Raw genomic sequence first — 24802 nt, forward strand, 5'->3', positions numbered from 1 at the left:
ACTCAAGAACTCAAAACCATGTGGTGCTCCAAAATATTTCTCTGAATTCAGACATCAGGACTTTAAGCAAAATATTATACTAAGAGCTCCTGGTGGAAATCTGTGGAAGTTAGGAATGTGAATACTTAACATAACTGAATAGAAGTGGGAAGGAGTTTTCTATAACACAACCTTCAGAAACAGGGTTTTCAGATCATTTCCTCTTCATGTGGAGAAGTTCATCTGTTGGCCATAAAAGAATTGGGATTGTAAGTACTGGATTGGGAAGCAAGCATGCACAAGTGGTTGGCTACAAGTTAAAGTTTCAAGGATCAAACCAGACTTTCTTTTACTGACGATAATCATAGAATCACAGAATGGTTTGGGTTGGAAAGGATCTTAAGATCATTCAGTTCCAACCCCCTGCCACAGGCAGGGACACCTCACACTAGACCATGTCACCCAAGACTCTGCCCAACCTAATCTTCATCTTTTTGGAGATGCATATATTTACAAGCAGGTTACAGAATGTTTGAGAGAGAAAGAGATACATTCATTCTGTTAACCCCTTGCCATATCTTCAAATACTTAAAATGGTATGTCAGAAATTTAAGGTTCTATGGTTGCCATACAAATAGTATTCTTTGTCTACTTTGTTAGGTGACTATTGCAACAATTACGACTAACAGACCAGTTTTTCTGTGTAAAATTCCTACATGATTTTGTGGAATGTGGAATAGCTATGTCACATTAGGTTTTTAAGGAGTCAATAAAAATTCAATGAATATGCCTCAAATTACTGACAGCTGAACTTGGCAAATGTGAGTGCAGCTGAAGGTAGGGAACTGAATAAATCAAGATCCTTTGTCAACATTTAGAATTGGGATAATCATAATGCTGCAGACCATGGGGAGGAAGAGTGGAAGTTACAGAAAATAAGATCAAACTCTAAAGACTATTTTACTCCCTTCTTTTTTGTCCTGATCAATAACTCTTGATACAGTTGAGAGAAGATGCTTAAAAGCCTGGTTTGTGACTGCTACTTGGGAAACTCACAAATTAAAAAAGGAAAAGTAGCAATGTAAATCTTCCTCCTTTAAACAGTGGAGTAAATTTTATACTTTGAGGCACACCTGTCTCTAAAGCATACTGAGGATCTTTCAGCAGCAATTAAACTACATGCTGTATGTGTATGTTTTACATGAATGATGCTTACGAAAGGAAGAATTAGTGGAAACACTGATATTTTTCTATTACTTTGTAGTAAAGAGGCTCTGGTCTTTTAAAACCTTCTGGGACATTTGATGTGCAATTATTCAATCTTTTAACAGACTCGAGGCAATTTTGGTTCAAGTTTCTAAGTGCTTCTTAACCTGTTCAGTCAACTGTCCTTTGTAAAGAACTATGAAAATGTAGAACATTACATAAATGCCATGTATCATAAATAACTTACCAGTTTATTTTTATGTGTACATTGAGTATTTTGGACAGGAAACACAGAGAGAGAACACACGTGTACTGCAGAAGAGAATATGTCATGACGAAATGACTTGCTCAGAAGACTCCTTAAAAACAGCAATAAAGGAAATGCTTGATCTTAGAACAAAAGCATGGTGACTTCTGACTAGTACATCACCAAATGAGGAACCCACAAGCAAGACATAATTTTTACTGTAAGTACAACTACTATAGACAAATACTTAATTAAGTCAAACCAGAGATTTTATAGGTTCTGTAACTTGAGATGGTAGATTAGAATGTAGAATTAGATTATTTGATTAATAATTAAATCAGAGAAAATGCCACAATGGTGTACATATCCATTCTAGATAAAGGTGTTTTATTTTAGTTAAAGGCCTTTTGTGTGAAATCTTGATTTTGTAGTAAGGTCTGTTTATACATGAAACGTGTGTATGCATTGAAGATTCACTACATCCGAATGACATAATTGCATCAGTTATAAGCATGCTGTTACTGAGAATGCTTATTTGGGAAGACGGAGCTATCCTTAATTTTGCTGTGATCACAAATATCACTTAAATACTGCACATAATTTATTTACATATAACAGTGTGATAACTAATTAGGAGCTTGGAGATTGAGAAACTCCAACAACTTTCAACAGATGACTGTTGAATAGAGTGATTTTTACCAAAAAAACCCCACTTAAAATGTGTTTTCTCTGAAATATCTTAATGTGAGTAATCTCTACTGCAGTCAGATATTGGAGATCCTTGTGATTTTATTTAGGAATTATCAGCAGGTATGCAAGTTTTGACAGGAAAGTTTTCTCAGGACCTGAGGAAAATCTTAGCCAAAATCTCAAAAAGAAAAGATTAATGCTGTAGTGACTGCATGAAAGAGAAAATTTGCAGATCTCTCTCAGACCAGCGACTTGCACTGTAGGTTTCTGAGTTAGAGATGAGTCTTTCAAGCCACCACAAAAGGAAGTTTTCTTTCAAAGGAGTATTTCCTTTGCTTTTGTCCATTTTTTTTTTTTCTTGGTTGTTGGTGTTTTATTGTCTTCTTTTACCTCCCAAAATAACTTCAGAAAATGTCTCCTTCCTTCCAATGTATGGGGTTTTTTTGTGAGCAGGAATTTTTACCTTCTGCTTGGTTGTCTGCAGTCTTCATTGGACATAAGGGTAAACACAATCATGAGCACTTTGTTGGGTTGGGGATAAATAACTTATCACCTTCATAATGAACCTCTAGTGCCATGTCACAGAATTTCAGTTTTTGGTGCAGTTCTGTTGCTTGCAAAGTTATGTGTCTTCTTTGGATGGCTGTTTCAACATTTCTGAAAGTGAACTAAAATTTATCTTTCTTTTAAATGCTTGATTATGCTGAAATTATGCTTTCAAAAATGCATAGCCCTTTTAATTTATTTTATTATTCACTTTTAACTTCAGCTATTTGGTGTCTATTGGGTGAAATTGCACAAACACAATATTTATATGTGAAAAATACTTTTCAGAAGAGCAGGGAAGGAAGTAGCAGCTCTGTTCTCTCTAAAACAAAAAAAAAGCCCAGAACAGAAACAAGCCAACAAGATCAGATGTGATTTGCTTTGAAGGTCATGTCTAATAGCCATTTAATCTTTAGAGTTATTGATCTGAATATCTTTATGGTTATCGGTGCTGTTTCAGTATTAGCAAGACATGTGTTGCCACAAAAGCCATGATCTAAAATGAGAAAGGTGAATTAAGAGAAGTAAGAAAAATCATAAACAGCCTACTACCACAACCAGCACATCAGCTTCTTTCTCTGAGAGTACTGGACAAGCTGAGATGAAAGGTTGTGAAGAGAATGGAGGAGAAAATATTTCCCATTTTTCTAAATGCTTTAGAAATAGGTATTATATTTGAAAGCAGAGGAGAAAAGTAGAAAGCTATCCCAGAACTGGCGTTGATTGATTGACTAACTGTTTACCTTGCAAATATATTTGGTGCATCCTAGATCATGCTCCAGCCAAATAGATGATGTTTTATTCTTGTAGCCTCTGTTCCATTATTCCATTAGTCTTCAAACTGTCTAGTTTTCTAGATTAGTTAAGGAGCTGCATCAATAAATATAGGCAGGCATTTATCAGCCCACTACAGCTGTAAGGGCTTAGTTTGCAGACATATTCTAAATTCATGTATGCTTAGTATGTATGCTTTGTGTTTCTCTGGGCCCTTGATGAGAGATCTACCATGATCTAGATTTTAAATTTCATGTGTACCAAGTGCAGGAACAAGGGAAAGCTGAAAAATGACTGGGAGAAGATAATGGGGCAGAGTTTGAAAACCTGATAAAAGCAAAAAACTAGATAGTGATTAATTCCTAATACCTGTAATTTTTATGAAGTCAAAAAGATAAGCAGTGCTGACAAAGCATATTTGAGAAGTTGAGAGGCATCATGTTGAGATTAAGTAGACCTTTCATACTTTCTTTTAATGTGATGGATTGACATAGATAAAATATATGGTGGTTTAATTTTCTCATTCACATAGCTACTTCCCATCTTAATCTGTAATTAAAAGAGAGCGTTTACTTTCTTCATCCACTTCTGGAAAAGAAAGGAACCACTCTATGTTGGCAGGCAGATTCATATAACATTCAATGCTGTATAATGCAGAGATCTTCAGTATGATGCGGTAAGCCACAAAATACTATGAAGACAAATACCTTTTTGGCCTCCTTCCACTGTTTTATTTATTACATCTTTCTTTATTTTTGACTGGTGGAGAGGAAAAAAATACATGACTTAAAGTAGTCATGACCACTTTTTAGCAATTTCATCTTTTAAGACAACACTTACTACACGAAACAGTAGAGCAAATTCATAGAGTTGTCCATGCATGATATTTGAGTTACTCAAAGAGAGCACATCTTTCTAAAGGGAGGTCAGAGTGGGCTGGGAGAGGGATGATTGTATTATAGTGTTCCCTGTAAAAATAAAATGCAGGTTCACAGTGAAATGTAGTATATCATAGTCCAGGATTCCACAGCGGTCTAATACAACTTTCCTGGGTTTGGTTGGTTGATCGCTTTTTTCTACCTCGGTTTCACATCTTCAGGATTTTCAGCCAAATCTAAAAACTCTTTTCTCAACTGTTCTGTCTGCATACTTTGACTATTCAAGCTTGTCAGGTTCGGGTTCTTGTTGATACAAACAATCCAAAATGTTTGAGCAAAAGAGTCCAGTGTGATTTTTCTGAATAATCACTGAGTTACAATAGCCATGACTTTGAGTTTTGGCCTCCTTGTTGGAATAGCATTTTACAACAATTGAAGCATTGTTGCAATAGCACTTTACAAACCCAAAATCAGTGGCGACTGTTGCAGAACATCAGCCTATCTTCAGTGTTCAGCTTCTGTTCCTAGTGCTTTGGAAGAAGCTGGAGATCAGCTTGCTTTCATCACTGTTTAGTCCTTGAAATAGTATGAACAGCGCTTGATGGAGTAAGTAGATGCCATGTTCTCTGTTAACTGCTGTAGCTGTGATAGATGTAATGCTGTTTTGCAGCTGTGCAAAGTTAAAGTGTCAAAGCAAAGAGTTCTAGTGGTGGGACCAAGGGAAGGTGAGTGGCCGAGAGCCAGCAGTGACGAGGATCTGACTTTTAGTGCTCACTCTATATGGATTGGGAAGAAGAGAGAAGAACTGAGTAGTAATACAGGCAAAAGAGATCCCATTGTCAGAAAAAGGATGCCTGGTGATACAGCTTTCTACAGAGAGCTTTTTAACTCTCACCTTTGTCAGACTAGATCAAACTGACCTGAGTACAGCTCTGCGGCTTTCCATCCCTGTACGCTTCAAAGAATTAAACTCCTTTCTCTGCTTAGACTAAACAATCCCACATCCCTAAAATAAGAAACAATTGTGACAGGCTGAGTTCTGGACTTTTGCTTTAATCCTTTTGCTGAAACACCAATGATTAACAGAGCAGCACTAACAGTAAAGTTTTATCTTTCTCAAACTTCAGCAAAATCAGCCCTTCAAAAAGAATACTATGACTATGCCTTTTAATTCTAGAAATAACTCCATTGCATTGCAGGGACACTTAAATAATTAATCAGTATGTTTTATTTTATATTTTTAGAAAGACTAATGTGTTCTGTTATGACACTGAGAAAGATTTTAGAATTGCTCTTTAAAATATGCTTTGCACACATTCTGCAGGAATCTGCGCTCTCAGATCTATAAAGACAAGTCATTCTTAGGCATAAAAGCAAAATTCCTTTGTTGGATCATAATGTTTTAAGCACAAATCCATTTTAACTGGTGCATTTATTTCAGAAAAATATGAAATAAGAAACAAAATTCAAGATACATGAACCCACATGAAACAGCAAAAACATTCCATTGCCAACGGGTGAACTTGAAGCTACGCACTTTGCAAAATTCTACTTAAAAAACATAGAGAATCATTATGGGGTTTTTTTAACATGAACAGTTTTTTTGATTTGTAATATCTAAAATGCTTCAACTAATGCCTAAGCTAACAGAAAGACATTTACCCCCTATTTAGGGCACATACTAAATATCAAGCTAGATGGAGTGTCTTTTTTCTTAAATTGAAACTAAGATTCCAGAGCTTCATTCTTTTCCTGGATGAATCGTCCTCTTGTAGCAGATAACTTTGCATGTGGCCAGGGGCCACAAAGTAGCACTTTTAGGCAGCTTTTTAGTTTAAACTTTGAGGCAGATCTTTGATTCTGGCTTATGAAGTGCATTTACAAACAAGTAATGACAACAAAAGTCTACCTTGAAGTTCTGGTTCCAGCTGGCAAGGAACTGCATTCTAGAAGTGCATTGTCTGTGTAGGGATCTGTACAAGTGTGAGGGCACAAGGCTGGTAGCACTGAGTGAACAAGAAAGGTTCTTGCAAGAGAGGCTGGTTCATGTCTCTGCCTGTTTTGATTGAAAATGGAGATATTTTAAAGATATGGTTTGGATTTTAAACAAAAATTTAATACATTTGTAGATCCAGGAACATCATTTTTTCAGATAGAAAAAAATATATCTGAAAAATGTTAAAAAATAACTATAATGAAGAATAAAAAACTGTTTTCATTGAGACAGATGTGTTATTGGGATTAATAGCCAAAAGAATTGTAATTCATGGAAACTAAATATTAGCAAAATGATAGTCATCAAAAGCTCCAGGTTTCATCTTTGGGTCAAATGAAAGTCTACTACCATCATCTGGAGTGTCTTACTTCAGGGAATCTTCAGGGATATCCGCATATCCCATATTAGTTTATATGACCTCTGTTAAATGAGGAATGCCTGTTGTGGATTGCATGTAATAAAAACCCTGCCACTTCTTGTGAATTCTGAGTCTGCATATGAAACAATTCACATGTTCTAAATATATCCTACTATCTCTTTGGATCTCAGTTAATTTTTCTCTTAGTCTTGGACTCCTTACAACTTAAACCAGCCACTTATTTAAAAGTTTGATGGTGAAATCAAGTGATTCAAAATACATAAACTGAATTAGGAAACTATTTTATTTACTTTGGGATCAGGATTAAGATTATAATATAATGCTTTTTACTGATGATATGTGGTGGGAAGAGAAGCCCAGAGAAGAATAACTTTTTTTTCCACAAGATTATTTAGTAATTTTAGGAGTTGTTGTACTGGAACAATATATTGGACACAGATAGATCAGCTGGAAGGCAGCTTAATGGAGCTCATAGGCTCACTTTTTCCTACTCCTGATAAGTATGGAATTCTCTGTATATAAAATCAGTTGGATTCTATACAGGCATAGCAAGCCTTTCAGAATTGATTGACAAGTAAAAGAAACCCTGCCAATCCCACTTTCTAAGCAGAAATACGTTGCTTATTTCTGTATTTATCTGGGACCAAGCCTTGCATCAAAGCTGAAAATATTTATTTTTATTTCATATCTTTGCACTAAAAATGTCAGGCATAGGTTATTTAGGAGAAAAATTATTTTGGCTAGTTCTAAGATTTAGAATAATGTATTATCCTATTATAAACTGAGTATCTGTTAATACCCGAAAAAAATCTTTCTCAACAATCACTTGAATGATGGAGTGGTGGTTGCTAAACTGCTCATTTGAAAACTCATTGAGTTGCACAGTAATCTCAGAGTCTCCAGTTTTATTATCCTTTATGCCACTGAGAAATGCCTGCTGTTATGTTGCTCTATTTTCATTTTCATCATGTTCCAAACCAGAAAGGTATCACTGTCTAGAAATGTGTTGGTAGGTAATAGAGAAAGGCAAGCGAAAGGTCATATCTCTTGCAAGCTGGTAAAACCATGTAACTTAAATTTAAATAGAAACCACGTTATATGACCAGAGATAAACACCTTCTGGCTTGTAGGATAATTTATAAAATAAAAAACATCATCATTAAGGGCACCTGGGACTGTAGCCCTGATGAATAAGGCAAAATTCCCATTAAGTTGCCTGTAGATGTATTCTGGGTCCTTGCTTGGTTGAGGTGAGGTCGTTTGTTTGGATTTTCTCTGCTGCATTTAAGCCTCTTATATTTTCCCACTCTTCACAAAAACGCGTGTACAAAAAAAAAGCTCCTCAGTGGGAGACATGCCTACATAATGATTTTATCTTGCTAATACTGCCTTTATTCTCTCAAACAGATCTTCCAATTTTGCCTCCTACCATTTGCTTTATATTTGCTCACAAAACAACTTAGTGTATTGTGTGCACTTAAAGTACACTGAGGAAAGTTAGTAGAATGCTAAAGAAAGTGCTGACACCATGCTCTGTTTTCTCAGACTTGTAACTTTACCTCCAAAAGACTCTCACAGAGCTGCTGCAGGATGCCTTCAAAGTCTCATTCTGCCCTATTCCTTGGTTGATGAAAATAGCTTCAGAGATGTTAACATATGGTGTGAGGGATGCAGAGGCCATACCAGAGCTTGTGCAGGTGGTCTTTGTCATGTAGAAGACAGGACCTCAGCTCATATCCCCATCTATAAACACATGGCTTGAAGTTGTGCAGCCTCAATAGCTCTGAGAGTTGAATCTTCACCCTCTTTTTGGAGTGTCCTAACATTGTAAGTCAATGATGCCACGGCAGCTGCTGACTACATGCTAACTCACACATATACCAAGAGAGATCTGGTAACTGACACATATACCAGAAGAGATCTGCCTTCAGTCCCAGTGTTCCTCTAACATGGAGAAATCAGAGCCTTGAACACCTGATTACACAGCTGAATAAGAGACTGTATTTGACTATTACAGTGCCAGTGCTGCCCAAACTGCTTCTGTCCAACACTCCCGTAGAAAAATAGATCAGCGGGGGTCCATCTGTAGTGTGCATGTTGCTGGCTGAGCCTGGTGTACATAGTCTGATCTTTCACATGAATAAGCATTTGCTTCCGAAGAAATCTAGGCAGGCAGAAATCCAACATTGGAGCTGAGTGCAACATCTTGAAAATCACAATGAACTTGTACTTTATACTTTTTGTGAAGGTGTGCTACCTCCAGTATAACCTTGACTATTGCAAAGAACCAAATCAGATACTGAGATGATATCCACTACCAGTTCATCTAGGAGAAGGTTTCTAAACTTTTCTTGAGGCCTTTTATAGAATGTTGTAGTGCTTCAGATGAGATATTGACTACTTTTAAATGTTACTGTAATTATTATAAGGAACTTTGAAAACCACTGGTCAAGAAGAGTATAAAAAACACAGTTGCAGAAATAATCTGGTCTGGGACTGAAGTGGAAAGATACATAGCCCTTGTTGCTGATGCATATGCAGAAGTAACATGATGGAAAGTGGTAGGCATCATCGTATTTTTGCTTTAATTTGGAAAACCCGTGTAAAGAATAAACTGTAGGAGACTGACAGTAAAATCCTATTAATGTATGAGTCTCTGCTGCCTTGATTTGATGACCACTAGAATACAATGAACTATAAACTGGCCAATAAACTGAACAGTTGCAAGGAAATGGCAAGAAAGGCCTCAGTGAAGAGCTCTGGTGATGAGGCTTTGCCCTGCTGTAATCTTTATTTCAGAATATGAGCTATACTTCACCATCTGTCTTCTGGGCTACCATCACCTCTCTTCATACCATCAGCAAACACAGAGAGGCAAGACACTGAGGAGATGCTGCATGCTACCACTCTCCTTGTTCTTTGTATCTACTGCTTGGGGTTAAGTCCTTTCTGAGACGGTAGCAAGCACCACCTAATGTGACTGCAGTGGCTTTATAGTGGTTCTGTGACTTATTGACCAGCTCTTGGCCTGTGCAATAAAAGCCACTGAAAGTAACAGTACTTGTTCTCTTGAAGATGGGGCAGAATTCTTACCTTTAACAAAGTGTGTGATACGAAAGGAAAATTAAGTGTAAAGCTCCATTGAAATCAATACTGAAACTCAGTGAAATCAGTATTTCATTGCAGATATTTAACAGGCCAGTTTTGATTCATCATTGCCTGGGTGCTGCATGTGAACTGTGTGGCCATTTGCCTGTGTAGCAAGCATTCTGGGAATCTTTAGCTACTTAAAGCTACTGCAAGAGTCTTGGTTCTCTTGCTACATAAATACAGCCTTATATTAAAAGGTCCAAAAGAAGCTGATATATAATCTATACCTTTAGCCAAGGCAAAGAAAATGTCAATTTAGTGAGCAAGGAATTGATAGCAATGATATACTTTTGGTATTCTTCAAAGATATACAATATATAAAAAATGCATCTTTATGAATATAAGGAGAAGAAACTGTTTCAGCATAAGTAAAATCCTCAGAGAGAAGAAACCATGTTAGTGACCTTGCAAAACATACATGTCGTTTATACGCTTAATTCCATTAATCCTGTCTTCATACAGAATGTAAGGAGGCTGGGATATTCATAGTCAAAACTCTACTTTAAGTTTCTATTCGATAGAGAGAATTAGCAGCAGAAGCTGATACCACAGTGAGAAGAGCTCACCCAGACTACTATTGTGTGGTAAAAACAAGGCACATAGATGAGGAATGAAGTTCTCTGTAGAAGTTTTCTGTGAGTTACGGATCCTATTGCTTCCACAGAGGACTACTCACTTGTGCAAGCGACAATATCTTCACAATACCAACATGCTTAACACAAGCGCAGAGCCATGGAGGAGGGTGACTAAAAAGATCAAATTGAAAACTGGGGGACATAAAATGTCTCTCAACAGAAATGCCATGACAGGAAAGAAAGATGCAGTGTTATCCAGGAAACACGTTTTTTGGCTTTGCAGAAATATCTGGTATTTCTAGTAACAAACACTGCAGAAATTCTGGGTTTAGCTGTGGGCAGAGAACATCCTCTTCACATAAAATCAAGTATATATAAAGCTGTGGGGAGACAGGACTGTAACAGAAGAGTGATAGCAGAACTGTGGATGTCTCCAGCTATCTGACTTGAGAGTGTGCTTTATGGCAGTCTCTATGACAGATCTCTAGACAGAAAATAATCAAGTCTTAAGCAGAGAGTTGTTTCTGGCCCAGGTGAGCAGTTCCCAGAGTTAGGAATGGGGGGGGAGTCTACTGTCTTCTCTACTGAACTCCCCACTGTCCTTTTGAAAAGGTTTTTCAAAATGTGTTCACTGATCCATTGGATGCTGTGCACTTTTTATTTGCAGCTAGCATTAAAGTGTTCATCAGAGCTCTGTTTGCCATAAATCTATGGGGAAAATTATGAGGTTGAAAGTGTGCTTTTACTGAGTTTATTCAACACTGCATAGTGCCTTAGCTATGCACAGCTTTTGTGCATGGATGCGATTATACACTGCACTCTAGCTACAGGTGTCAATTTGCATCACTGTAGATAGCATATGTAGTAATGGGAATGTAGAATGCTCATGAAAGACTAATGGCTTCATCCAGGTTGGTGGCAGACAGAACCAGGCAGCAGGAATGCACATCTGGCACAACAAGGACAAGGCTACCATGAAGTAGAGATGGTGAGAATTTTTTTTGAGGTCTAATAAAATGTCTTTCATGACAGAAGCCAGTTCTTCAGGAAAAACCCCTTTGCTCACAGGAAAGCATCAGTCTAACTGAAACTTCCCATGGGAACCTGCATTTCAGCTCTACCATGGGCACAATACTGCAACTACTTGATACTGCCAGGCTGGTTAAGGTGCTGGATTAAGCAGATTAATACTGTCTCTTGACTCTTCCATATTCCAGGTGAGGGTCCTGATGTACAGTTTAGTTGCTTTTCCAGGATGTGTGAGGGTCCTTCACTTAGTTCTTAATAAAAAAAACCCCAAAGCAAGCAAGCAAGCAACCAAAGCATTCATTCTCACAGTATGTGGAAGATGGCATGCGAAGAGAAGCATGTGTGGGAAGATCCAGTTTCTGACTACCTGTGCAGTCAGTGCACAAGCTGCCTTCTTAGTTTAGCTTCAGCAATTACTTGGCTTCTTAGAACCTCCTCAGCAACAAATAAGTCGTATCAGGCTATGACACACTTTAGACAAAACAAGGAAAAGGTTTTGTTTACCCAAAGTGAGAAGAATTAACTCTTAACAGCACAGAAAATGGAGATGGAAATATCTTGAAAGGAAAACATTTAGATTACCAAACAACCCACAGTCAGCCCATGCCCACTGCTCTGGTTTGCTTTCCTAGATCTATCCATAAACACATATTTTGTTCCCTGTGACTGCTGCTGAAAGGGGTATCCTCCTATTCACTAGCATATTTTTTCTTATTTCACATGGAAACAAGCAAAGACTCTTCTGCAATTTCCAAGCATGTGTTATAAGCCGCAGTGTATTGTAGGGGAGAGTAACCTTGCTAACCTATGCAAACAGCAGAGAAGAACATGAGGATTATTTTAGAAAGGGTAAAAAAGGGTTAGTAATATGAAGAAGCAGAAAAAGCTGACAACGGGTGTTCCCACTGCTTTTTAAATCTCTCTTTCAATTATTTACTTGGCACTTTGCTCACAATTTAAATTTTTTCATTCATCTTCCTATTTAATCACAATTTTTAATTATCCTAGTAACTTGAGGCTACTTCTTAACTCAGCAATAGCTTCATCTTCTATTAATAAATGGCATATATCCTTGGCTTTGACACTTACTTGCTGTGTTTTGGCTTTGGAAGAACATGCAGGCCAGGGCACCGCTATTGCCTCTTAAATCTCAAATCTTCTCAAGTTATCAGTACAATGTTTCACCCTGATGATGCTAATTTAGCATAATAATGTTCAGTTTTCACTGTGGTTCTTCATGCTACTGTTGCTAAAAATAGAGATCAGAGAACAAGTTCTTAAAAAAACAGGATCTATTCTTAAAGACATTCTTCCATATGATTTTTTTTCTCCTCAGTGTGGAAAAGGGACAGCCTTGTAGGTTGGAAGACAGAGCTGTAGGTTGGAAGACAGTTACATCTCAGTGTGTGTGATTGAGACATTTTGGGATTAAAGTCTTGGGCTTTTTGAGCTGCATGCCAAATGAACTCCCATGCTGAGGTTACAGTGCTCATGTGGGAGTGGCTGCACTGGTTTGGAGGCTGCTGGGGGACATGAGCCAATGGGCATGACTTTGTCTGGGATGCAGAGGCCATCCAGCCCAAATCCACAAGGGAACAGTAAAAGATCTGGGACTTGCTGAGCTATCCACTCTCCCCACAGCTCTCTGAAGTCTGTGTGGCTCTGTGAAGTCTGGAGAATGTGGCTTATGGGTTCAGGAAGGTTGACCATCTCTCCACTGCACTGAGCCCCTGAGACAAACCTCCTGTTTTTGCAGGCAGCTTGTCAGATAACTCTTCTTCATAAATTGACCAGCCTCTATTTTACAATGTTAGATTTTTGTTCTCATCCTCCCTGGTGAGAGAAGCTGGCTCTTCTCATGCTTTTTGTGATTTCCAGCCAAAATTTATTCACAGTATGGTTTTGGGTTTGTGCCAACATGGTCCATTAGCAAAAGAAAGTCTTTTTCACTGAGCAACACATTGCAATCAGATGTCTTCTTAGCCTCCATTTTGCCAGAATAAGTGATCTGAGCTCTTCCCGTTTCCTCTAACACAATCCATCTTTTCTGCCTCTTTGGGTTAATTTTTGTGGAGCACCAATGACTACAGCTAAGTGCCCTTTTCCCACTGATGTTTGACTGGGGCCAGTGGGTTGTCATGCAGCACTCTGATAGTACTGGCTGGCCAAATGCCACCTCCTGTGTGTTGTTAATACTAGCAAAAATAATCAGTAGAAAAAAGATGGTGGGCTTAACCACAAAATTTAATGACTTCTAATAAATTCAGTTAAAACAGACTGCAAGGGCCCAGCTTATTGTGTGGCACTTCTTTGCATTCATGCGGCGATAACACCAGGATCAGGAATCAGAACACACTGGACCACATTGGTAGTTGTTAGGTGCTCACATGCAGTTTGTAGATGGGTCTGAAGAAATCAATACCCCAAATGTGTGATGTTTGGTGGCTTTCTGCAGGGGCTGGCCACACTGGGTTCCTTTCAGGAAGTGCTAACCCTCACCATTCACTTATAGGAGATCTACTGCTCATAAGAGTCTTCTTCCTAAAGCCACAAAGCATATTTTAGAGTCAGGTTGAAGCAGGGGTTTAAGCATAATTGGACCCTGAATAACCTTAGGCAGAAATGCAATATTCCCTGTGCAATGTGTTCCTTTAAACCAGAACAGATCAACTGCAAGAAGAAGAGCAAAAGCATCAGCTTACCTCCTTCAAAAACTCCAGAATTACATATACCTGATACATGTTTGTCAGTTAATCCATTACAATTAGAAACATTTATCACAGTTACAAGATCCAGCCTGGGCACTTGCATTAATTACCACCAAAAGCACCCTATGGTATCTGAAGAAGATACAAAAAAAGAAGCATGCATTCTGTGTCAGGAAAGTAGAATAAAATGGGAGGTTTGAAGGACCTGGAATAGCAGCTGAGGACTACAGCTATTGCTTCTCAAGAAATGCATCAGGCAGAGGGATTAAAGGAGAAGTTTGCCTCTTCAAAAAGAAAAGTTTCTAAAGAGAAAGGTGGGCACAAGCTAGCTGCTCTTTTTTTTTCAGTAACTTCAGGCCAGAGGCAGTGGATATTATTTGATAACCTACAATTAAAGTAGAGCAGTCTAATTACCAGGTTGTACTAAAAAAGTCAAGTCACGCTCTTTGAAAGAATGAAATTCTGAGAGGATTAATTGCCTGTGAAGTGCCTAAAAGAGAAAAATATGTAATATTTGTAAAAAAAAAAAAACAAACCCCAGACCATTTGTTTTTCCCTGTTTGTGGGATCCTAATTTACGATCGTATTGCAGGAGATAGCCCAAAACTGAGAGAAAAACATCTTATGAGAATCTGCCTTACATTTAGAAGCAGCTGTATTAGTTTGCCAGGCTGCAGAACACTTCTGGATAAGAATGCAAGTTGCAGAAAGAAAAGAGGTGATGGCGCTGTAGATTGGGCTGACAAACAAGTCTTACTTAAAGGAAAAATGGATTCACAAAGTAAAACAATAGCTTCAACAGTTCAGTTCTCATGTGAAGTGAATTTGCAAGAAGTAATGTGAAAGTTTTCACTTGAAGGAAAAAACAAGGAACTAAACAATGCCTGGTCTTTGACAGAGCTACTATTTTGGCAAGAAACGAAACTATCTGTGGGAAGCTGTATCTAAAAGGAAACGAAAAGTAAGTATTCTGCACAATGAAGATTGTTCTGTGGAAATTGCTCACATGGAGTGCTATTTCAGATGACTGAAATGCCCCCTTGAACAAGAATGGAATTATTGTTGCTTATAAATTGAATATTGATATCCAGGTCAATATGAAATCTTAAGTCAATTTGAATACAAACGAAAAAGCCCAGGTTGTGCAGTGACAAACTCAGTTCAATAGTAGCTGTGAACTAACTAACTACAATTGCAAAGCAGCCTCTTGAAAACATACAATTTAACTCATTATTGAAGGAAACAGGAGCTGGGAATGCATGTGGTACTTCATCTCACAGGGAGAACGTATAAACTAGAAGGCCAGAAACACTTGGAGGTAGAAAGAAAAAACAGCTTTTAAGAAACTCAAACTAAAGTAAGATATAGACAGCAAAGAAAAAATTAGAAGGCAAATTTCACAAAGAAAATAAGATTAAAACAGTCACTAATTTGTAAGAGAACAGTAAGGAAAAGGTAGCAGAAAGATCAGAAGCTGTTAAGTGTACATTCATGAGGAAAGAACCTTTCTATCCATGATCATGATATCCATTATATATTTTGGAAATCTGAGAAACAAATATCCATTACAAAGAAGGAAAATGGCCCAGTTCTCTCAGCGCACGTTTACAATTGAGTACACAAACAGCTAAACCACAGCCTGTTAAAAACTCCTTGTCCACAGAGATCTCCCTATGCAATGTTGTCAAGTCACTGTTTTCTAGGTCTCTTTGATAAAAATGGACATGACAGCACTTTTCCACCTCAAAAAATTAATTAAATAAAGAACACTTCATAACGTTTAGCATATATATACTATTGTAATGAGGCCAATACACCCGGCTTACCTAGCTACACTTAGAAGTCTAGTACTAGAGAGAAAATTTATGGTAAGGATTAAAGAAATAAGTCCCTTTAAACAATTGGCATGCCCTCCATTCTAAATTAAAGATGGACTGTGTTTTGGCTTGGGTCATATGTTGATTTTGATTATGACGGGTAAGTGGGTTCCTGCTGTAGTTCCACTTTATCCAAACCCAAGCTGCGTACAATTTTTTTTCAGGTACACTTCTTTTAGTGTTTGCCTTTTGTGCTTTCCTGCACTTGGTATTTTCTGAGAGTTGTGCTCTACTGATCAACCATAGAAACTTCTTAAGCAGGTGGACTACTTCTGGTCATGCTATGTCTGAGTCCTTCCCACTCCCTGGGCTCAGAAGCAGATGCAGGCTGAATGCCATTGCTGTACTGGGGCAAGACCCAGGCATGTGCTGATCCCTTGTCCCTGCACCTCTCAGACCCAGTTCCCATGCCAAGGAAAGCTGAAGCCCAGAACCTGAGCATGAGCCACAGCATGTTGTAGCCGGGCGTTGGTCTGAACGCTCTGTGGAGCAGGACCCTGAGGCGTGCCAAGCCATGCATGGGAACATAAATACAGACATAGCCATAGATAATGTGGGAACTGAGTGCCTGTAAGTTTTCAGGCTTCCTTTGAAGTCGATGGGAATTTGCCTGAATAACGAATGCGTAAAAACGGAATAAAAGTGTTCAGTTTTTGGCCTGTTAGGACATGGGTGCCAATAGTAAATGCTTTATTGCCGAAATCATAAGCAGCTAAATACTCGGGGATTAAGAATACACTACTCGATGGCTTGCTGGTTAAAGCATTCATAGGGAGGTGGAAGACGTGAGACCAGATTTCCTCTCCTGTCTCCTGAGTGGATGCTTCAGCTACTGAATTCAACTGACTAGTGCCTTTTGGCTCTTTGCTCTCTCCCTTTCCTCCATCCCTTCTCCCTTTTTATTCCAACCTTGTCAAGTACTTTAAGAAGCTCACCAAACAACATCTGGAATCTAAAGTGCAGATGGATACTCCTTTGAGAGACTTAAATCCCACTGCTTGACAGGATTTAGTACACTTCTCTTGCTGTAGTATTGCCCTGAGGCTGGTTGATAGGAACTCCTGGAAGGTTGCTGCGAGTTTCTCTCATGGGTGACTGGCTTTCCCCATATGTTATACAAGGAGCTCAAGCTCTAACCATATGTTATAACTCAGGCTCTAACTTTGGTCTACATCTGGTGTGGTTAACTAAAGCTAGATACATCACTGCAGAGCATAGTGACTCTTAAAACACTGTGTTGACTAAGCCCAAAGCCCGTTAACAGTCAAGGTGAAATCACAAGAGATAATGACCAAAGCTGTGCTGACTTTATTTACAGTGGTATAAACTAAGTCAGCAAAATCACATCAATACATGATAACTGACAAGATGTGAACCTGGAGAGGAAGAAACACCAAGTCATCCACCCTTGTCCTCTCTTACTGCGGGCAGCTAGACCATGTAATTCCTTTCATAAACTGGTGACCCTCCAGCCTCCAGCTTGACTTTATACATTCAGTAGCATTAAATTAATATGAGTCTAAGGAAAATACAGCTCCAGACTTTACTACTGCAGCATCTTGTATGTCAGTATGTCTGTAGTAAGGGGTCCAGAGAATGCTTACGGTATGATAGGGTGTCCATGCTGCAAGTCAGAAAGTCACCCATTTCAATGCCAGTAGTCTGTTCAGCTAAGTGATAGCTCTAGCTTTGTTGCATTATAGGAGTGTACAAACAAGCTAATTAAACTACAAATATTTATTTTAGTATTATAAACTCCTTACGATATATCAATGTTTTTAGTATTATAGTAATAATTAGAACTTACAGCTAGTGTACAAATGCAGTATGTGTGCACAATACAGATGTAAAATGTGGTACATTGCAGGATGCATTGCTGTTAGTTCATCACTAATACATATTGCTTTAATGTTATTTACTGTAAGAGAAACATGGGTTTGATACTTTAAATATAGGTTGTGTTTTTCCATATATAGCTTTCTGTTGAATGTTCTACACAGCAGCTACTGCGCATATGCTCTTCCTTAAGTGGTCAGTTTGAATGGCTAATAGTTCAGCAGTTATTGACAGGTTGCTTTCTTGTCTAAATATAGAGGAATGTGTGTATCCTTGTACACAGCGGGTGTTCGAGTAATAATGAAAGTGATTGATGATAAAAAGCTTTCTTTCTACTCTTCTGTCATCAACAACCTATTGGGATCAAGAGAACACTGGGGTAGAAATTAATCTTCTTTCAGTTATTCTAAACAGTCAACTGATGGGAGATTTCTTTGATCTCATTCAGTTCAAATTGATTAATTCTGTTAATTACTCTGTTTGAAGTGAGTTAGCAGGAATTTGCTGCGTGTTGCAGCATCCTTGATGGTTTGCCTTCTTGCATGCCAAACAGTTGAACTTGGGAAAGAATTTGAAGGGAGGTGTTGTCAGTGTACTGTTTTCTAAGATTAATGATGACTATTAATGATGAATATCTGTAGAGTGATCAGATGTAATTTGTTTCTGTACTTGGAATTTTTATTGAAGCTGCCATTGGTTAAAATGCATAAACAGTCCTTGGAGCAGGAATTTGTGTCTTCCTCCTCCAAGTGAATACATAATCACAAAAATAGGAATGTTTTCTCTCTTTCTCCCTCTGTCCTTTACCCACCTCATGAATCCTGAATTCTACAGGAAAAACTGGGATTACATTAGAGCTCTTTAATACCTCCTGGATTATGGGATTGTCATAAATTTAGGGAGGTCCCTCAAATCTCATGCCAGCTGCATATTACCCTTACGTCTGCTGAGTAGGTTCTGATTAACATTGATAGTGGGGGACTAATCTCCTACCTGGAGTCTATTTTTTCAGTAAGCAGACTAAATTTTACAAGATAGATGAGGCACTTGGGCTGCTTGGGGCTATAAGAATCCACTGACATACACTGAAGGTTTTGCCACACACTGAGGAGATGACTGCTTAAGGTTTGTCAGTGATACCAAAGTCCATCTTTGCTCTAACCAGCTTTCAGTCAAAAATGAAATTATTATATAAAATGTTAAGATTCAATCATAATAATAACAGAAATATATCTTGCGAGAGATATGAGAAATGAGACAACAAAACCTGTTTTAGTATGTCCCGTTCTAGTTAGGCTTCAAGGTGATTTGTCTTTCCCATGTAGCTAGTAGGCATTTAAACCAAAACAACTTCCAAAGTAATTGCCACTGCCCTCTGATGCTGGGATCCAGTACTCCTGCATCCTGCCTGCTGCAGGTTACTCTTTGCAATATAAAGATGCCTTTGGAGTGCCCTTCTGTGATAGTGTGGGCTCAGCTGGAAGTCAGCAGCCAGCTGATTCTGAAGAAACCTTTTATGCAGTAGGGAGGAAAACCAAGCTCAGTACTTGCTCTGGGCATAAACAGATCATTTACCTATTTCCAGTAAAACTCTTTCTGCTGATGGCAAGGGAGGTTAAACTTTCTAAGCACCCCTCTAAGTATATTACTATTTATAACACTTAAGTATAAACCTTATTTTACACAATGTGTAAGTGAGAGCAAAAAATACAGCTCAGTAGTATTTGCTAGAGACCGGACCCAGACACAGGACAGCGCACTTGAGCCTGGTAATGTATTAGGATCAGTGATTTCTATGCGTGGCTTGCTGGAACTGGGGAAGTCCAAGTGGCAGGCTTTCTCCAGGAAGGTGAAAGATGTGGAGTTAAATTCCTTTATGCAGAAGAAATAGAGTCCTTTTTCTCTTCATCCTGAGAGAGTCTTCCAATCATTGCACTATTGCATGAAATCTGGTGGAGACTTTTATTTGTTTTAAAAGCAAGTGGTAATCATCCCTACATTTTGCATGAAGTTTATCCTGCTAGACTTCCAGAAAAGCCAAATAAACTCCCCTGAGGAGATAAGTAAGAAAGGCTTATTTTCTGGATCAATTGGGTATAAGAATGCCATTAGTGTTGAGCAGCATGGTAGGAAGTGTATTTGTGTCCAGAAGCAGAAAGCTTGCTAAAAACTGCCAGTGGTGAAAACTGAGCCACTCAGAAATGTAAAGAAACAGTGGTTTGGGAATCCCAATTTTGCATATAGGTGCCTCTGTCCAAGTCTGATACCACATCTGTCCCCCACACTATAATATAGGAAAATCCAAAGTAGCTAACATAGAGGCAACTCCAGAACTGGAGACAACACATACATGCCATGGATGTACTTAGTGTGTTTGCTTCTAATTCCCAAACGGCTCCTTGTGTGTGGTTCTGCTGTGACATACAAGTTTATCCCAAACCCACCACATCTGGATTACTCGTATTTCTGTAAATTTGCTAGCAGCATGTAGGACCTACTCCCTTGTGACCCTGTAAGTTAGGAATAAGGGATATTTTCTCCACAAGTCTACTTTATTAGTGTTGTGATTACAGATGACTTTCCCAAATACTGGAGGCCATTGCTTATGAGTGAGAAAAATCATCAGATCTTCCCTCTAAAATAAAGAAATTGCCTATGAGCCCCGCAAGAATCTGGTATAAATGTTTAGCCTGAGGCTTCCTTACTCACTGCTTTTGTTGTATTTCTTCCATTGACATACTGTTCCTGCATAAAGCCTGAAGTAATATCTAGAGTTGTTAGGAGAGAGAACATGAAAAGCTGAGAAAGCAGTAATTTCAGGAACTAGTTTCTTTATGGCTTTTCTATTAACTTTTCTTGGCAATCCTGCTTCTTAAATCCGCATACTCCCATTTTTAACAAAAAAACCTCAACAGAAAGTTGACATAAATCGTTACAGGGATTATGCTATATGTGTTGCCAGTATAAGTAATTTAGAAAAATAATCATTTTTATTGAAGAATACCTTTTATACTAGCATAATAACTTTTTATAATCTCACTTTGCACATTTATGCACTAGGGCAAGCGATCTTTTTTGGCAAGTGATTATAAAAATATGAAGTCGTTGAGGATTTTAGAAATAGGAAAACCTTCATGTCTAGGCTGCTAAAATGCCATGGAAATTTCCCTATAATGATTTTAGCTGTCTTATGTAAAGGGGTCATATAAAGTATCTTTCTCATCAGTCGCTGTCCTGAAGGTGTCTGGTTCTATTTAGTGCCTGGGATATTTACATCTGAGGTATATTTTTATTTGCTATACAAAGAGGAAATTGTGGGCCAATCTTCCCCTATATTTTGTAGCTCCGTTGTCCTTGGAGCCAGAGACCAGATTTTAATGTTCCCTCTAACAACTGAAAATATAGCAGGAAGCTGTACCAAACAGTGGTTCTATTTCCTTGCATGCTTAGCATCAGTGGCACGACACAACTGAAAGACTTTATTTCTAGCAAAAATATAAAGATAGATTAGCTGTTACTTTAAGGCTGTAAAGATGAGTATGAACCTGTAGCCTGTTGTCCTGCCAACACCATCCATAGGTGCCAGCCCAAGATTAAACCATCAAGCCCAGAACTTCAAGGTCTACACTTCAAAGAAAACAGAGGAGACAGTGTTCAAAGGTGGAAGTGCTGAGAGATGCCAATGCACCATGCATCTGAATGGTAGCAGTTTATGCTTCTTGCTGTCCAAGCACCTTATGAAAACTGGGCTCTGGTCACCAAGCTTTCTGCCTGCATAGCGCTAGTGGTTTCTTTATCACAGCAGAAAGCCTTAGAAAAAGCTATTGAATAATAATAATAATAATAATAATAATAGACTACCAAATGGTATCTTTCTGTAAAAAATCTGTAGCATCTTTTCCAAATGTAGCTGAATATGCAAAGACTGCCAGAAAATGGAGAAATGGAGTCTTCTGTGCACGTTTGAAAAGAATTCATAGATTTCTTTGCATTTTCTTTTATGGCTACTGCCATGTAGAGCAAGCCTGGTGGTTTTAAACCAGAGCTGATACTTAATGTTCTCCTTTTTCATGTCCTCATTTGTATACTTTATCTCTGCTAGCAAGTTCTTTCATTATCCCTGCATGATACTGATTTAGTATTGCCTGGGCTATTTTCTCTTGTCTTTGTCTGTTTTGTTTAGTTTCTTCCAAATTGTATTTGTGGATTACTCTCCAGGAATAGCACGAATGCTATTTTAGGTGATTTCCAGTGTCTTCTGTAGTTTATTTTATTTACAGATTGTTGTGCCATACGTCTGTTTCACTATTTCCAGAGTTCCCTCAAATGTGAATGTAGTACTTTCTAAATACGAAAATCAAATCCTCAGCTCCTCAAGACATAGTTTAAAAGCAAGCACTTGCTTACTTACTCAAAGAAAACTACCTTTAGCATCAGCATGAACTCTGGCCATTCTCTTGTCAGCCCTGGTGTGTGCAGTCTCATACACAATCTTTTTCTTTCCAAATACACCATGCTTTTTTCCAGTCTGCAAAGACAATACTGAGATCAGGTTTCCACCCCATAAGTCATCCAGCAGCACCATGAAATCTATGAGGACAGTTGCATGATTGGTCCTAACGGGTGTAGACAGCCAGATACAGAATCTAGATATACCCGTTGTCAGTCTCCTGTTTCGAAGGGACCACAACCAGCAATAATGAAACACAAATTACAAACCAACAGTTTTGAAGAGCATTTTGAAGATGACAGAAAACCATTTTGTAATCATCCCACAGCACCACTAGCTTTCCCTCGAGGAGGTCAGTAATTCATAGTAGTAGTACGTTTTTCCTACGCATGAATAATCCATAATAAAGGTGACATATGGCAATTCACGTTTAGCATTGATGAGAAAGGCATTGAAAAGTTGGTTATAATTACTGCCTCCAAAGCTGGCCAAGCATAACACATTTGTGAAAAGCAAATATGAAAAAACAGTGGCAGAACATGTAACAGATAAATCCCATTAGGTCTGGTAACATGACACAGGCAGGGAGGAAACCCACTGGGAGATTTGCAAGCCAGTAAAGAAAAATACACATTCACAATATTAATTACAACACCAAATACTTTCTGGGTTCTAAAGCAACTTCCCACTTCACTGCACGTGGATAAATAGATAAGAATTCCTAGAGATGGAAAGAATTAGAACCTAATTAAATTTGGCAGCTGAGCTGTATGAAAATAGATGGGCACATGTAAACATTTTTTCTGGTAATTGATGAGGTGAGAAACAATGGCTTTTCTGATGAACAAATAATTCGTCACACTGGAAGACAGACACTCATGGTAGATGTAATAGCTTGCTAGTGAGGTAAAACTCATTAATACATATTCTAGGTGCAGCACATACGCTTAACTCATTTAAAAACGTGAACTAGAAGTGATCACGTCATTTTAAATGGGACTGCTTGAAGGCTTTACTATTTTCAGAGGCAGATGAGGGCTGAGTATCACTTATCTGCGTCTCCTGCTTCTTGCCTTTTCTTTGCCTTCCTGGTGCTGGTGGTGGGCTGAGCGGGCACAGTCTCAGCATGGTCACAGGGAGCAGCGGTGTGTCCTTACTGCCTGCAAAGCACATGGTCTGTCTTCTCAAAGGAGAAGCAGATTGTATGCCATTTCTCGCTTAGTGTAAATTCCCATAGCAAGATATGACTAATAGTTTAATGGCAGAATAGAGTAACATGGCATGGCCTTAATGTCATAATTAGCCATAAAGAACTGACAGAGATCTTTTAATGTCTCCAAAGAAGTCAAGAGAAAAGTCATTTGTAAGCCCTGTTGAATAAGTAAATGAGCTTTAATATCAACTTACTAAATAAGTCTGGTAGTATTTCTGCTGAGCTCTGTTGTAATAGAACTTAGCAGTAGCAAAGAATTATCCTTGACTGTAACTGGGCGTATGATTTGGCCCATTCTAAAGAGAGGCAGAGGTTTCCCACTCTCACATCATGAGGAAGTGTCATTTACTTTAGAGGTGAAGGTGCTGCGTCCACAGCAAGACCTGAAGCCTATACTGATGCATTGTTTGATCAAAGGTCCAGATCCCCTGTGGCAAATTAAATAGATGCCTGCATGAATAGTTGGTTGAAATCAGTGAGGGAAATGCCCTCACTGGAAGCCTTCCATAACAGTCCTTTGGGAATGTAGAAATCCTTGACAGCGAAATAAGAGTGAAGAAGACTGGAACCTGTGGCACCTCGTATTGTGCAGCCAGTTAAAGAGGAAGAGCTTTTACTGCACCCAGAAGTGGGGGTTTAGCAGGGAGCCGTTTGCTCCAGCATAAAGCAAGTGCTCTTTGTGGCCTTCCAAGGGACTGCTCCTGCAGTTGGAAAAAGGAAAAGAAAGCAATAGCATCAAGGGCATATTTTGTGGACTCTTCTGAAGTTGGTCTTTCAAGAGTGCTGTTTTCTGGAATAACTATTTCCTTACAAGTGTGCTCCTGTCCTATTGGAGCTATGTTTAGATCATCTACAGCTGTTATTTGTATGAATATGTGATTGCTATGTTTATCATGCAACTCTGACTTCCTCTGCATGCTGCATGCCTGACTCTCTCGGTTGAGACTACTTTTAACATTTCAAAGAGTTGAGCAGCTTCCAGCACCCACCGTCTGTGAGTAATGTGGCCATCCCAAACTCATGCCAGTGCAGTTTTAGACAGCATTTGACAGTCTTGTACTTCTTAAATCTTTCTCATATTAGCATGAAATACACAAACCTGCATGTACTTAATCTTACAAGCCTTTTTTCTTTCCTTTTTAATCTGTTCAGATAAATCTCTTTGGCCCAGCAGCAGGCCCATTTGCTTGCAAGGTTAGGGCTCTGTGTTGCAGCCTATTTTACTGCTTAATCTCATCCGTGTTGGTTGGTGGTATGTTTTGTCAGTCA

General features: G+C 38.5%; 1 protein-coding gene across 1 annotated transcript in view; it reads left to right on the top strand.

Annotated features, from left to right (window-relative positions):
* Positions 1 to 1618: 1618 nt before the first annotated feature.
* The window catches only part of KCNK2 (potassium two pore domain channel subfamily K member 2), a gene marked incomplete at both ends in the record, with an annotated part of 102637 nt that continues 79453 nt past the window's right edge, over positions 1619 to 24802 (top strand). The window contains one exon of the mRNA XM_080616685.1: positions 1619 to 1652. Coding sequence (XP_080472811.1) covers positions 1619 to 1652 — 34 coding nt within the window. The remainder of the gene's footprint in view (positions 1653 to 24802) is intronic.

This window comes from Psittacula echo (assembly GCF_963264785.1).
Source record: "Psittacula echo genome assembly, chromosome: 4".
Lineage (NCBI taxonomy): Eukaryota > Metazoa > Chordata > Aves > Psittaciformes > Psittacidae > Psittacula > Psittacula echo.